Source organism: Lachancea lanzarotensis, scaffold LALA0S02 (genome assembly GCF_000938715.1).
Source record: "Lachancea lanzarotensis genome assembly LALA0, scaffold LALA0S02, whole genome shotgun sequence".
NCBI lineage: Eukaryota > Fungi > Ascomycota > Saccharomycetes > Saccharomycetales > Saccharomycetaceae > Lachancea > Lachancea lanzarotensis.
Window position 1 is genome coordinate 380366 of NW_019212880.1, and position 14821 is coordinate 395186.

General features: G+C 45.7%; 9 protein-coding genes across 9 annotated transcripts; 3 read left to right on the top strand and 6 right to left on the bottom strand.

The window, feature by feature from the left end:
• Positions 1 to 138: 138 nt before the first annotated feature.
• LALA0_S02e04434g (LALA0S02e04434g1_1) lies at positions 139 to 1224 on the bottom strand (the record flags this gene model as incomplete). The annotated part of the gene is made up of 1 exon (XM_022773739.1): positions 139 to 1224. The coding sequence occupies one exon, from the start codon at positions 1222 to 1224 to the stop codon at positions 139 to 141; it is 1086 nt and encodes a 361-aa protein (XP_022627235.1).
• Positions 1225 to 3289: 2065 nt separating this feature from the next.
• Positions 3290 to 4774, top strand: MEP2 (LALA0S02e04456g1_1; the record flags this gene model as incomplete). Its single annotated transcript, XM_022773740.1, has 1 exon — positions 3290 to 4774. One exon carries the CDS (start codon positions 3290 to 3292, stop codon positions 4772 to 4774), a length of 1485 nt encoding a protein of 494 aa, XP_022627236.1.
• Positions 4775 to 5046: 272 nt separating this feature from the next.
• On the top strand, positions 5047 to 5463 carry LALA0_S02e04478g (LALA0S02e04478g1_1; the record flags this gene model as incomplete). The annotated part of the gene is made up of 2 exons (XM_022773741.1): positions 5047 to 5107; positions 5183 to 5463. The coding sequence occupies 2 exons, from the start codon at positions 5047 to 5049 to the stop codon at positions 5461 to 5463; spliced, it is 342 nt and encodes a 113-aa protein (XP_022627237.1).
• A 214-nt stretch (positions 5464 to 5677) lies between these two features.
• On the bottom strand, positions 5678 to 6131 carry GIM3 (LALA0S02e04500g1_1; the record flags this gene model as incomplete). The annotated part of the gene is made up of 2 exons (XM_022773742.1): positions 5678 to 6058; positions 6123 to 6131. 2 exons carry the CDS (start codon positions 6129 to 6131, stop codon positions 5678 to 5680), a joined length of 390 nt encoding a protein of 129 aa, XP_022627238.1.
• Positions 6132 to 6322: 191 nt separating this feature from the next.
• ARO9 (LALA0S02e04522g1_1) lies at positions 6323 to 7918 on the bottom strand (the record flags this gene model as incomplete). The annotated part of the gene is made up of 1 exon (XM_022773744.1): positions 6323 to 7918. One exon carries the CDS (start codon positions 7916 to 7918, stop codon positions 6323 to 6325), a length of 1596 nt encoding a protein of 531 aa, XP_022627239.1.
• A 216-nt stretch (positions 7919 to 8134) lies between these two features.
• LALA0_S02e04544g (LALA0S02e04544g1_1) lies at positions 8135 to 8635 on the bottom strand (the record flags this gene model as incomplete). Its single annotated transcript, XM_022773745.1, has 1 exon — positions 8135 to 8635. The coding sequence occupies one exon, from the start codon at positions 8633 to 8635 to the stop codon at positions 8135 to 8137; it is 501 nt and encodes a 166-aa protein (XP_022627240.1).
• Positions 8636 to 10559: 1924 nt separating this feature from the next.
• Positions 10560 to 11570, bottom strand: MDH3 (LALA0S02e04566g1_1; the record flags this gene model as incomplete). The annotated part of the gene is made up of 1 exon (XM_022773746.1): positions 10560 to 11570. One exon carries the CDS (start codon positions 11568 to 11570, stop codon positions 10560 to 10562), a length of 1011 nt encoding a protein of 336 aa, XP_022627241.1.
• A 588-nt stretch (positions 11571 to 12158) lies between these two features.
• On the bottom strand, positions 12159 to 12761 carry CIN4 (LALA0S02e04588g1_1; the record flags this gene model as incomplete). The annotated part of the gene is made up of 1 exon (XM_022773747.1): positions 12159 to 12761. The coding sequence occupies one exon, from the start codon at positions 12759 to 12761 to the stop codon at positions 12159 to 12161; it is 603 nt and encodes a 200-aa protein (XP_022627242.1).
• Positions 12762 to 12919: 158 nt separating this feature from the next.
• PSO2 (LALA0S02e04610g1_1) lies at positions 12920 to 14818 on the top strand (the record flags this gene model as incomplete). Its single annotated transcript, XM_022773748.1, has 1 exon — positions 12920 to 14818. One exon carries the CDS (start codon positions 12920 to 12922, stop codon positions 14816 to 14818), a length of 1899 nt encoding a protein of 632 aa, XP_022627243.1.
• Positions 14819 to 14821: the final 3 nt, after the last annotated feature.

The window sequence follows — 14821 nt, forward strand, 5'->3', positions numbered from 1 at the left end:
TCCTTGTCTTTTCTGTGCAGTTGCCGACCGAACATGTACTGCAGATCTACTATTCGAACATTTTTCATTGAAGTTGATACGTAACGTAGTTTGAATGATTCATAACACGGGAGTCGTTTCCTTTCTTAAAAGCCATAGTTAGTCCTTTTTGGACTGCACTTTGATGATTTGATTCGCGGCATCTCGCAAAGTGACTGCAAAAGATTTGAATTCCATGCCGGTTAAATTACAGGTCTCATCGTTATTGTAGCGTGCAAGCTGGTCGATATTTGCTTGATTTTCCACTTGCGAGCCTGCGGGCAATTTGTTCTCCAACTCCGGAAACGTTGCACTCAGAATATTCACAATTCTCTGCAAATTAAACTTCCCATCTTCGTAACTGTGTTGCTTGATCCCAGTTCCGTTTACCGGGAATAATCGCTTCCCGGCCAAATCTGGATTTCTGAGTGGTAGAACGTGCAGTAACGCTACGTCTCTCACATCACAGCTAATGCCGCGAGGTTTGATGAAAGGCCCATGATCCTTTGATGTCAAATCTAAGGCTTTCTTGATAAACTCCGCAGTGGTATTCCACTCCCCACTTTCCAGCCCCCATTCGAAAACATGGGGCCCAAAAACATAAGGAGGGTTCACAGTCGTCACTGTGTAGCCAACAGAATCTTTATTGTCGTTGTAGAACTTCCACACCATTTGTTCTGCAATTTTCTTGGATGCAGAATACGCCTTGCTGTCTTTGTCCTTGGCCTGCTCCCAAGTGATTGGGTTCCACGACTCCTCCGAAATGACACATTTGGGATCACCAGCGCGGTCCAGGTCCATAAGTGCAGAAAACGAAGACGTCACAACCACCCTTTTAACGTTTGTGCCAAATTTTCGGATCGATTCAAGAACGTTTCTGGTACCTTCCGTTGCAGGGGTCAAATATGCCGACTCGGTGGTGTTTCCTTCTCCCAAAGACGCTGGAGGTGCCGTATGAATTACGTGTTGGATATCTGGATGTTTTTGGAACACATCTTCAAACGCATTAGGTGTTGCTGTGTCGTTGATGATAACTACATCCAACACGGCGTATGGGTAGTAATGTTCAAACGCATACGAAATCCGGTCGGCTTTCTGTTGAGAGTCTACCGTAGCTACCACATGGTACCGCTCTGATTGGAGGATGTTGACAATGTGCATGGCAATATAGCCAGAAGCTCCCGTTACAAGGACTTTTTCATCCATATTGATCTTGACGTAAGGTGATATTCAGTGACAGTGACACAGTGTGATGCTGGAAAACAAATCGAAAAACCAGCTTGAGGCTTGCGTTGAGAGACTATGAGTGGAATCGAAAATGGTGTATGAGGGGCCCATCACACGGTCTTCTCTTTTATAGCACTTGTTGAGGGCATAGCGTCAGGCATATGGGACACCAAAAAGCATCATCGTCCTTGGAGAAGTGGAGAAGATGGGTGTTGCGATTCGTAAAGCACTGTGGGGTGTACGAATGGAAAGTAAAGGCATTGGATGCAAACCTGCTGTATTTTCTTTTAAGGGAGATGACAGGAAATCCCTGATGTCAGGTGAAAGGTTGCAAGTAAGACGGGAGAAGTGCATGGGATAAGTCTAAGGGGAGAACGGATCTGAAAATTCAACAATCCATCAGCGTCATGTTTCCCCGCCCCTGATTATACGGGGTTTCAGTGTATCCTGAGATAAGTGTATTTCTGACTTGGTTTTGAAGTGACCTGTATTGAAATGGGCCCTGGAAATCCATTAATGCAGGTATCTTGAGGGATATCGCAGCTCCCAACTTGTTGCTAAGCGTTTCTATGCAACAAAAACGTCCGTCTGGTTGCGAAACGTTAAAACTACAGAATATCTTCACGTATCAGCAGGTTTGACTACGTGCAAGACTGCGGACACAAGGAAATTTTACAACGAAATAGCTAGGAAAAGTGCGAGTAACACCGGAAAAATCGGGAATTGACCTCGAAATCACCACATCTGGTAAAACTGATATCCCTAGAGTCACCTAACGCACTCAAAGTTCAAGGATTCCCAGCTTCTTTGACCATCCATCATTCGCACCTTGATATATAGCCCTTAATATTTTAGATCCTAACAAATTAAACTCTTTCCTGAATACACCACTATTTAAGAACAACAGAAAAGGAGAATCAGCATGATATAAGGCATTGGAATCATTTTAACCACCAGAGAATTGAATCAGAGGACGTCCTAGATGTGCCAAAACGTCAGAATCTGAATGTGTTGATGTTTGCCCGCACATATGGTCTAAGAAGTGGACAACGATGAAATCTGGGATAGAAAAATAGAACATGTTAGCCAGTAAAACTACGACAAAGCAGCTCAAGACCATAACAAGAAGATACCTGTGTCCTTGATGGTGGTTTCTTCCAGGGTACACGGGGCTCTACCCGCGATCACGAAATACGGTACGTTTTTGTGTCAGAAGCCAAATCACGTGAGGGATGAGTCAAAAGAGAAGCGCTGACCAATCACAAAGAACACCCGTGCACCACGAAATTCCTTACCTCCTTTTTAAGATGCTTATCGCTGCTATCTTACTGGTCATGGCCTCAAGTTCTTTTCATGAACCCCCAAAACCCTCTCAAAATACAATGAATTTTGCACCAAACAATGACTTTTGCATAAACAATGAATTCTGCATTAGGTGATTTTTGCATTGAATTCCTGAAATGATGCGACACCAGAATGTTGTATTGACCCACGTTGTACGACTTATGCAAGTCCCAGATTGTTTGGGGCGTTTGTCCCGCTTGGCTTAACTCCCATGCTAAAGTCCCAGGCTTAACTCCTTTAAGTTGAAATTCTCACCCATCGCCGTTGTGGTGTTTACACAGGTTCTCATTCTGCAAATAGTTACCCGATGGGTAAGCTCTTGCTCAGAAATTCCGTGGTCCTTCTTCTGCAAGACGCTGTTATTTTTTTTTTCCCATGGTTTTCGCCGTTTAGAAACCGTAGGAAAATCTGCATTGCCCGCTATCTTTCGGACCTTATCTGAAAAGCGAAAACTTATCTGGTATCGTGACGATGTGGTTGGCCAGAGGTTGGACGGTTGATGAATCAAGCACAAACGGGAACGATGAGACCTTAGGGTATAAGTATAGGATCCCTTTCAGCTCAGTAGGTAAGCGCAGAGGCCATCTATTGACAATAGTTTTTCAACGTGGTCTCTTCCCAGCAAGGTAGTGTGGCTCTTTCTTCTTGAATTTACAGCCTAGCCCGCAAGTCCAAAAACAGCAGCTCATCACTTGGCTCAATGTCTTTAAATCTTACTGGCACGCCTACCGACGTCGGTACAGGCGGTGATACGCTCACCACGGACCTGAACACCCAGTTCCAGGCCGCTGACATGGTATGGGTCGGCACCGCTGCCGCTTTGGTGTGGATCATGGTTCCCGGAATCGGTCTTTTGTACTCAGGTCTTTCGCGTAAAAAGCATGCGCTATCGCTGCTATGGGCGTCCATAATGGCTGTAGGGGTTGTTTCCTTTCAATGGTTTTGGTGGGGGTACTCGTTGGTCTTCTCGCATAGCACTAGAGGCAACGGATTCATTGGTACCCTGCAATTTTTCGGTTTTAAAGATGTACTCGGTGCTCCAAGCTCTGTGACCTCCGTTCCAGACATCTTATTTGCTTTGTTTCAAGGTATGTTTGCCATGGTCACCGGTATTTTGATGGTTGGTGGTGCATGCGAACGTGCTCGTTTGTTCCCAATGATGGTGTTCTTGTTTCTGTGGATTACCATTGTCTACTGCCCAATCGCGTGCTGGACATGGAACGCGGAGGGGTGGTTGGCACATTTGGGAGCTTTAGACTACGCTGGTGGTGGTCCAGTGCATATTTGTTCTGGACACGGTGCGTTGATTTACGCCCTGATCCTTGGTAAGAGAAATGACCCCGTTGCCAAATCTGGAATGCCAAAATATAAGCCTCACTCTGTGACTTCCGTCGTTCTTGGAACTGTCTTCTTGTGGTTTGGCTGGTTTGGTTTCAACGGTGGTTCTGCTGGTAACGCAACCATCAGAGCCTGGTATTCTAATGTCAACACCAACTTGGCTGCTTCCTGTGCTGCTTTATCCTGGATGTTCATCGACTACTTCAGATTTGGCCGCAAGTGGACTACCGTTGGCTTGTGCTCTGGTGCCATTGCTGGTTTGGTCGGTATTACCCCAGCGGCCGGATTCGTTCCCGTTTGGGCTTCCGTTATTATCGGCATTGTTACCGGTATCGGATGCAACTTTGCTGTTGACTTGAAAAACTTGTTGCACATTGACGATGGTCTTGACGTGTACGCCTTGCACGGTGTCGGTGGTGCCATTGGTTCTGTCTTGACTGGTATTTTCGCTGCTGATTACGTGAATGACTCTGCTGGTTCGGAAGCCGCTGCCATTGCCGGTGGTTGGATTAACCACAACTACAAACAAGTGGGTTACCAATTAGCTGCTATTTGTTCCACTGTTGCCTGGACCTGCACCGTTACCGCCGCTCTTCTTCTCATCATGGACAGAATTCCATTCCTGAGACTAAGATTGAGAGCTGATGAGGAAGAGCTTGGTACCGATGGCGCTCAAATCGGTGAGTTCACTTACGAAGAACACGAAATGTACATCCCCGAGCCAATCAGATCTCACCAATCTGCCCAGGTCCCAAATCCTACCAACATTGACGACAAGATTCAGACCGACGATGCTCCAAGCAGCAGTGATCACACTGGTCACCCAACCGAGAAGGTTGTTGTTTGATCTGCAATGATTCCTCGCGAAACTGGGTCTCTAGTTCATTCAATCGGTCCCTGAACAACACCAAACCCATTCAAAGATAGATACCGTATAATGTTTAATACTATGGCCGCTACGGTTACGTTGTGATTGTCCATCGTTCCAAGTTCGCTAGCTCGCTACTCACGGGCATTCAGTATAAGGTAGTGATCAATTTAACTTAAACCTATCTATACATGTTAGTTACGGAAGATTGACACTTCAGTAAGAAGTAAAGGTAATTAGAGTTCTAGTTCATGAGACTGTTGAGCTTATTTGTAGTATTTATAGGCGCGGTGGCTTACGCCTCTACTTTCGGTATGTAAATTGTTTTGTTTTATTAGTGAAGACCTAGGTTCTTTTCGACCACCCCTACTAACAAATTACGTGCAGATCAAGCTAAATACTATATACTGACGCTCGATGAAGACGACCAAGATGCCTGGAAGGGTAAACTGGACGACTTCAAGTCTCTGGTGAAACAGACGGGCGGAAAAATAACGCACGAATACTCACTGGTCAAAGGGTTTTCCATGGAGCTGCCCTCGGCGCATTCGAGTGATATTGTGAAGAAACTTTTGAACTTTGCCCAGAAGCTCCACTGCAAACTCAATATTGAGGAAGACCAGGAAGTGCACGCGGTAAAGAAGGGTCCCAACGGCCCAGTGCATTGATACAACACACGGTTTGCTTAAAATATATTGTCCCCCTTCGCGAGCAAAGTCCTTTATCTACGTTTTTTTCTGTATCGATTGGTTTTTAGGTTTTTTTATGGCAGGTTCGAGATACTTTTCGCTTTGCGTTTACCACCAGATGAGATGCGGGTGTGCGTGTGTGTGTGTGTGTGTGTGTGTGTGTGTGTGTGTGTGTGTGCTCGTCATCACGCGATTAGCGTTCAAGATTGATGTTGTCACCGAATTTCCCATAAAGCGCAGTTTTCAGCTCTGAAATACGAGAATCGATTTCTGCGTCTGTATCCTCCAGGTGTTCGATTTTGGCGTCGAGAAGCTCACCATCTTTTTCCAACTGCTCCACCACTTCACTCTGTTGCAGGAACACAAACGTTTCGCCAATTTTGTACTGGATTTGTTCTTCTTCGTCGACCAATTCGATTTCGAGCGCTACGTCGTCCAAATATCCTTTCTCCTGCTTGAATTGTGCCAGTTCCATGTTGATAACATCTTTTCTCATGACAAGCTTGGAAAACTCGTTGATTTTTTGCTGATCTTCATACAACACTTGAACGCCATTTTTCTTGCCTTCCGGTAGCTTGTTGAACAAAGTTAGAAATTGTCGAAATGCAGAAGTTTACCGAGCTGCTAACTGAACATACCAATTCCATTTTACAAGTATTTGAAGGTGATGAAACTGGAGTTTGTGATGAAACCTGAAGCAGTTGGTCATGTTGAGTTTAATTTGAATATCTTGAAGTTTTCCAATTTTGAAATAATTACATAATCAAGTCGATATAGTCGATTCTGACCAAACAACGTGAAATTCCAGGAACTAAGCGATTGATGACTGGTATCAAAGCTAGTGAACCGAATGCAATCTTTGAATACCTTGACCCAGCCTTTTGGCGGCTTCTTGCAATTGAGCGTCGTCCGCTGCATATGCATACGTGATTCGCAAGAAATGGGATCTGTGAGCAGAAAATGGTTTAGAAACAGCCATGTTGGTGCCCAAAACTACCTTGACACCTTCTTCTAAAAGGATGTATGAAAGCTCTTGTAGGGCTTCGGAACGGTTCTCGATATGGGGGAATTGATCGAAATTGATAGTAAGAGCTGCAAACATTCCAGCGGTCACGGGAAGCATGGAAAATAATCCATTTTTGTAAGCATCTGAGGCCTGCAGTGCTTGAAATAGAACGTTTCTGCGGTGTGTGTATTGACCAGCAACTTTAACGACCCATGCCAACCACGCCTCCTGTGCGGAACTGAACCCTGGTGCCCATTTCTGGATCACGTTGTTGACCATCATTTGAGAAACACCACTTGCAGCCCTGGTGGAGACTTCTTCGAAACTCAAGATTTTGGAAATCAAGTACTTGTTACCGACGATGAAACTGAACCTCAAACCGGGAAAAAAAACCTTGGAGAAGGTCTCGCATCTAATAACACGGCCAGAAGTATCGAGAGAGATGAAGGATTTGGCAAGCATTTCGTTTCGGTACTGATCGATTGTAAAGTCGTTGCTCTCGTACGGGTTGAAAAAAGGATTTTTAGGGTCGTACGGTGGGAATCTCAAGTATCCGTAAGGATCGTCTTCGACAATGATGAAATTGTGAATTTCGGCAAGCGCATAAATCTGTTGCCGTTTCCGCAAAGAAAGAGTCATACCGGTTGGATTTTGACCTGTAGGTATCGTGTACAGAAGCCGAGGCTTGGATAAATGCGAGAATTCCGATTGAGACCAATTTTCTAGTAAATTTGTCAGATAATCCACATCAATACCCTGGGATTCCGAATCTGCAGTCACTTGAAGCCGTATGGGCACTGCAGTGGCTCCAGTGGCGGTAATGTTGTGGACGGTTGGTGAAAACGTGAATTCTTCAACTAAGACGGTGACATTGGCTTCTGCTAACGTTTCGAAAACTTTGAAAAGCGAATCGGAAGATCCGTTGGCAAAAGTGATGTCCCAATCGTCGTACGCAGGCGGATTGGTGTATTCAACGAATTTGTGGCAGAAATCTAACATTTGGGTGAGACCTCGAGTATCGTTGTATTGGAACCCAGAACAAATGGGGATACATTGTGGGTTTTCGGGTTCGTATCTCCACATATCCACCATGGATCCATCCTGGAACTTTTGTGCAACTAACTCCCTTTCGTTGTGCGCAATGTGTGTTTTATCAATGCCGTCGTCATTGACATGATTGCCATGTTCTTGTTGGTGTAGCTTTGAGGATCGAAAATTATAATTGCGATGCTGGAAGGGATGGTTCACCACATTCAAATGCACGGATTCGATAGGGAACAATCCTTCGTTGGGAAGTCCTGCACCGAGATCGATGGGTTGTGGATGTTGTTTGACATGGGCCGGTACCGCATTGTTCCAAAAGGGCTGCATTTGGCGGCCTTCAGCACGCGAAGACAAGAAGGGTTTGTAGCGTTGTTCGAGAGACATCTCGTGGTGGGTCGAGGGAGTACCGTTAATGAATGGCAATGATGGCAAACGTCTTGGATGGAACAGAATCTGTTCGAGGCGGTTTCGGGATGATGGGGTTTCTTATATCTGTGTGTATTATTATTAAGGTGAGATAGACACGTCGAAAGTGACATTCCGGGAATTTGCGGGTGTGGTGTGTGGGTGTTTGTGAGTGAGTCATCGCGAAAGGTAAATTTACACTTCTTCAGCGTCAAACAAGGTCGGCGATGTTTGCGCACGTAAAGATGTCAAATACAGCCCCAAATTCAATATTTGTACCGCACACAAACATACCAAAAGCGCTGCATGCATGAGGGCACGTGACCTCAGGTCTGACAACAGTGAAATACCGGAACGAGACGCTGCAGCGCCCAGACCAACAGCATGGTAATGAAGCGAGCACGCATCTATGAGACCTTGTGTAGCAGTGACGGCCCCCAAACCAGCAGAGGCCAAACTGAAGAGCCGTGTGGAGTGATGCCGTACTCCCACAAAGATAACTGTGAGTAGCAAACACAGACGTCCCAGGGCCAGTTGGGACGGTATTTCGTATTGTAGCAGTACTAGTACCGCTATGAAATGTACTAATAGTATTGTGTAGGCCCACCGCGACACGTGATGTGCGGCAACAGCCGTCTTCGTGTCACTATCCACGACGTCCTTTTCGTTATCCAGTAACATTATACTACCGAACATATCAGTAATAATAGTGGTAATAGTAGTAGAAGTAGAAGTAGAAGCAGCACAAGTAGTATTACCTAAACGCCAGCGTAAATGTTGTATAAGAAGGCTCCTCCAGTCTCCTCCAGTCTTCTCAAGACTTCTCGATACTTTCCCTCACTCTCTCCTCTCTTGTCCCCCCACACCCAAGAATCCTGGGCGTTCTTGGTGTCCACCGCTTATATATCTCTCCCTCCCCGCGATGTCTTCCAAAATTTCTTTGACTACTGTTTACCCATGCGTTGATGTGCCAATAATTATCGCGTTTTCTAATACGTCGACGAGCGGTGTGGTCCACGAGTTGTGTGTGTGTGTGTGTGCGTGTTGTCGCGGCGAGTCATTAATATTTACATTACATGAGCTCTCGTAAATTCATTAACCCTGAGCCCACGCTGAACCACGTTCCCGTGAGTAACAAATTACCTTCCGTGCATTCTGCGCCCGGGAGCGCATAAAGATGCATGATCGTGCATGATCGTGCATGGGAGAGTGCATATCGCATTTCTAGATTAACGCATCCTCGGCGACCTGCATGAAGAACACGCTGCTAGATGCTCTGTGACAGGCACGGACGTTAATTTCTTGGCAAAACGCTATCACCATGGCTTCAGAGGCGATCTGCAGTCGAGTTATGGTGTGGTGGTCGAGAAGGGTCTACTGGGCGTGAAAGAGTGATCTTAGGCGTTGGCTGGGTGATTTGGATATGGAATCTAAAGTTGTGGTTCGTTCGAGTGATCTAAAAGTCTGGTTCGTACGAGTTATCTGAAGTCGGGTTCGTTCGAGCTATCTAAAGGTCGGGTTCGTTCGCGTTATGTTCCCTGGTGGTCTTCTCCCCGTTGGTTGCCACGGCGAAGAAGTTCTATCAAGAAAGGGGTTTGACCGGCAATGAGATCCCGGTATCGACGGGATACATGTCGGGGGAGGGGTAGTGGGAACAAAACGATAGAAAACAACAGTGTGATCGTAGGGAAGGAAGGCTAAGGTGGGAACAAAACGATAGAAAACAACAGTGTGATCGTAGGGAAGGTAAGCTAAGTTCTGGACCCGGTATCAGGTGACCGCTAAACCAACACGGAGACCACGTGATCCGATTATTTCTCCAAACCACCCTGACACCACACTGTTTGGCTTTAGCGACTGAAAAAGATTGTGTCCCGCCCACCGGTCCCTACGCAACTCGCCCGTTTCCAAGTTCCTGAACCTCGTGAAACATCCCACTCCCTTGCAGGTCGTAAATTTGCTCACTCTTACGCGAAAACCGTACTTTGTTCATGAATAACACAGACGATCACGTGTGCGGGTTCGGGTGACTTACAGCAGCAGGAATGTCCGGTGTTCCAAGAACTCCCGCCCATTGCTTGTTGAAACAGCTGTGAAGATCCACGGTGTATGAAAATCATAACAGTAGCTTCCCCTCGGGGTTTTAAGAATAGCTCTTACCTCTTGCAGCTTTCAAAAGCGTCAAAGCCATGGAGCACACTCAAAAGACTTGTACAGCCCAAGAAGAACGGTCAGCACGATAAATGAGCTTCTTTTCCTGTCTTCTAGAGAACCGAGCAAAAAGGTTCTTGTTTAAGCCTGTCTTGATCGTCACAATCACAACCAGTACTCTCCGGCGCAAATTCTCGGTATTGGAAACCAATTCCAGCATAACAGGCTGACCCAGTCGGAAATTCCAGCATGACAGTCTCACCCGGTGAGATCTCCTTCCCCACGTTCACTTCAGCCAAGAAGTTGTCGTCACCCTTCAAATCATGTCACTCTCTCATGACTACCCTCCCTTAACATCACCACACAGGTAGCAAGCCCAAATTCAAAAATATCCGCAGCTTACCCACCTCAACTTGTCAGTTTCCCCAAAATTCATTACATGCTTGAATATTCGTAAAATACATCTGCTTCACAATTTACTCTTCACAAACCGACGACCCTTTTGAATATTGGTGTCAAGTTCGCCGAGACACACTGCCAATGATTTTTTCTCCGCATCGGTTAAAGAATCTAGCCATTTCGCGTCAACACGAGCCACGTCCCCGCGTGATAGTTCAATTGGCGTAGCAAAATACTCCGCTTGCGTGTTTAATTTCGATTGTAGCTCGCGACCACCTTCAATGCCCGGCAAATACACAAACGCAGGCAATGGAGCAGGGTCTGGTTTCTCTAAATGGATACTACGCAGCACCTGATCTGTAAACTGGAATCCAGCCAAGGCCATCGATAATGTTGCCGATCCAGCGCCTTGTTTGGCTTCGACCACCTCGTCACCGCCAAATTGCACACGGTGGATGTATGCATCATATACACGACGACTTACAAGCTTGGCACGCAAAGTGGAGTTGGCAATCAAAGGCACAATCGTTGACCCTGAATGGCCACCCACCACGGTTACATGCTTTTTCATGGACTCACGACTGTAACTGTCAGCACCCAAAGCATCACTCAAAAAGGTTTGTGCCCGGACAACGTCCAGTGTTGTGACACCCATCACTTTCCCCGGCTGGAAAGCGCCCAATTGTTTAAGGGTTTCACACGCTACCGGCACTGTGGAATTTACAGGATTGGAAATGATCAAAATCCGGGCGTTGGGCGCAAAACGCGCACATGCAGTTACAAGGCCTGCCACGATGCCTGCGTTGACTTTGAGAAGATCGTCCCGGGTCATTCCGGGTTTTCTAGGAACGCCGGCTGGAATCACCACAACATGGGCACCTTCTAAAGCCGCTTGCAGTTCGTCTTTGCCGTACCCTTTACACGTAGAGTTGGTATTGATGTGCGACAAATCGCGAGCTACTCCGGGCGCCAAACGCAAGTCGTACAGCGCCAACGTGGAAACGTATGGCGACATTTTCAAGAGTAGCGATAGCGGTTGTCCGATGCCTCCAGCGGCTCCCAAAACAGTGACTTTGGTCATTTTCTTCTTGGTGCGAGTATATGCAACGAATTAGGTAAATTTCAGGTACTGTTTCTTTCGCTACCAGTACTTTAATGGTATCGTTGGAAACCTCGGAATTCACAGTTTTAGGACAAACAAGTATTGATATGTTTAAACAATAGTAAAGCGACGATTTGAAGAAGTTAAAAGTCGTTTATTAGCCCTGGAGAACCTTTGGGGGATGTATAACTGTATCAACCAGTGTCCCTTCTTATATGCTTTTATATATATATGAATATCTAATCTTCTTTCTCGCTTTAGACGGGCTAATTTTTTTGAGAAGCGAGTCATGACTTTCGTGCTGAATGATTTCCCCAATGTTTCGTATAAAGGTATATCAAAATAAACCGTCACAAATGATACACACGTGATTTTTTAAAACTAGAGTCACGTGATAAATATTTCCACACACCCACACACCCTGTTCTTGTATGATCATAGGTAGAAGAAACCTGTGTATTCGGTCCAGGATTCGAAAGAATTTGCCCCAGTACGTGCGCCCAATGCAACCACACCCCCACAACAATTAGAATCGTCGTCCGTACGATTTGGACAAAAGGCACTCACTTACGAGATGGATTTTATCGTTGATTCTCTTACTCCCCGATCTACACATTTTCCGCCCACAATCGATGCCATAAGTGTTTCCAAACCTTCTCCAGTCAAAGCATTACTTGCCCTTGTTTCGATCGGAACATTTTCCAGTTGCAACAAACGCTCCAAATCGCTTTGGAGCGTCTGCGTCACTTTATCGGCCCCTTCCACCAAATCTTTCTTGTTTAGTAGCACTATTATCCGACAATTGTACCCCAATCGATCTCTATTACGCAAAATCGTTTTTAGTTCTTGTACAGATTCGTCCATCCTGCTTGCTGCAGCGGTGTCCATCACCCACAACAGAACGTCCGTTTTGTCAAAGTAATTATCCCAGTAAGGCCGCAAAGTAGACTGTCCACCAATGTCCCACAATTGCACGTTGTGATTGGCAAACGGCACAGTGTGGATTTGGAATCCCACTGTTGGAGTGATCGTCCGGCGATCTTGATTCTTATAGACACTAAGCACCCAATCCACAACCGTGGACTTCCCAGAGTTGTCTAATCCCAAAACTAAACATCGACACTCCTTATCCTTGAGTTTCTGCTTTTTAATGATGGTCAGGAGGCCCATGAAGCCTTGATACTCATTGCTTTCTACAACTTTTGAACAAACTAGAGGCCAGCTGGACTTTAGATTGACATCATTAATACTACTAAATTAAAGGTATGAATGAAATACTTGAATTTGAACAGAATTAGAGCGTCACAGCTGTCGATAGGGCTTTGTGGATGCCGGAAAACAAGCGTCAACGAACTCTAGTGGATTTTAAGATCCCCAAGACACATGTACTTCCCGGGAACCAGCCGAAAAGACATAAAGCTGAGCCATTGTACATCGATTTAGAGTGCGATGAGATAGAAACAGAAACAGTTTTAGAGCAAAATTCAAGTTCATGTGGCCCCAAACTGTTTGTTTCTGAAGAGGAATTTGAGTATACTGAAAAGTTGGAAATTCTGGCAAATCGTCATGATTTTGGTGGTCCCGCAGAGCTTCGAAAGGAAGAAAAAGAAGATGAGGAGGTGACAGTGTCACACACAGCAGAAGTTGCCGAGTCTGACACTCCCAACACGCCCAAATTGCATAGATCCAAGATTTCTGCGGCTACTAAACAGTTCCCCGTCAAATTGCAATACAAGCCAGAAAAGAAACCACGAATATTGTCCCGACCTTCAAAAATCGACATGGAACCCGCAGGGTCCGAGATGAGAGTGTTGCCTTCAGTTTCAGAAGTGGGGCCCGAGCAACAACTGTTGTGTCCCGTTTGCGGTATTGTTCTAACACTACTGAAAATTCACGAACGAGAAATCCATTGCGATACATGTGTTACCGTCAAACGACCATTAACTTCAAAACGGACCGGCAGGCCTGCTCCCAAACTCTCGAAAGTCAAAAAACTCTTTTTCAAAAACCACACTATAGTGGTTGACGGCTTCAATTTCGATTCCGATCCTGCCATCAACCAGTATTTTCTGTCACATTTCCATGCCGATCATTACATGGGCATCAAAAAATCATGGGCTCAGGGCAGTATCTATTGCTCCAAGGTTACCGCTGACCTTTTGTCCTACAAATTTAAAGTTCCACACGAAAGAATGGTAGCTTTGCCCGAAAACGTCACCGTGCAGGTGACAGAAAACCTATCTGTGATCTGTTTTGACGCCAACCATTGCCCTGGGTCGTTTGTATTTTTGTTTCGTGAATCCGACGACCAGGATAAGACCATTCAGTGGGTACTGCATACGGGTGACTTCAGAAGCAACAATGATCTGATTTCGCGCATTAATTCTCATACCAACAACGCTCGAATCGACAAAGTGTACTTAGACACAACTTACATGTACCCGTCCTACCACTTTCCCCTGCAACATTTGTTGCTAGACGCCACAAGTGATTTCACTCGCAAGCTGAAAAACGAAGGTTTCCAAAAGCTCTTTGGTGATCGCCAGAGCTCCATCATGAGCTTTCTGTCCAGGTCGCTTCGCTTAAGTCACCTGTACAAGTTTGTGTTTCTGGTTGGAACCTACACTATCGGCAAAGAGAAGCTGGCGGTTGCCATCGCTCAAAAATTAGGAACCAAGATCTTTCTACCCAAGGACACCTCCAAACATCGCATTTTCCAAACTTACCAACATCATTTCCCTGAGGACATTATCACTCATGATATCACCAAATCCTGCGTCCACTTGGTATCGATAAGAACGCTAGCATCAAAAGAAAGTCTTCAGTCTTACTACAAACCAATCGCTCATATCTACGAGAACATGGTGTGTTTCCATCCCACCGGCTGGTCCTTTAAGAATGGTGGCAGATTTATAAAACTTCATGAGTCTGCGGACCAGAAAAAAACTCACACTTTGGAATTGCTGGACAATACTGAAGTGGATCGATTAGATGTTTCCACCTTGTATTCGCAGTATGATGGTCGAGCCAAATTTCAAGTTTTTCGAGTTCCGTACTCTGAGCATAGCAGCTTCAAGGATCTGGCCAACTTTTGCGTAAAGCTTCCTTGGGCTCAAATGATTCCCACCGTAAACACCCACGACGCTTACATGGTGGAGCAAATGCAGCAGTGGTTTAGTGTTTGGAAGAGTATACAAGATGGAGGGAAAACGTTGAGCGGCGAGTAAAGC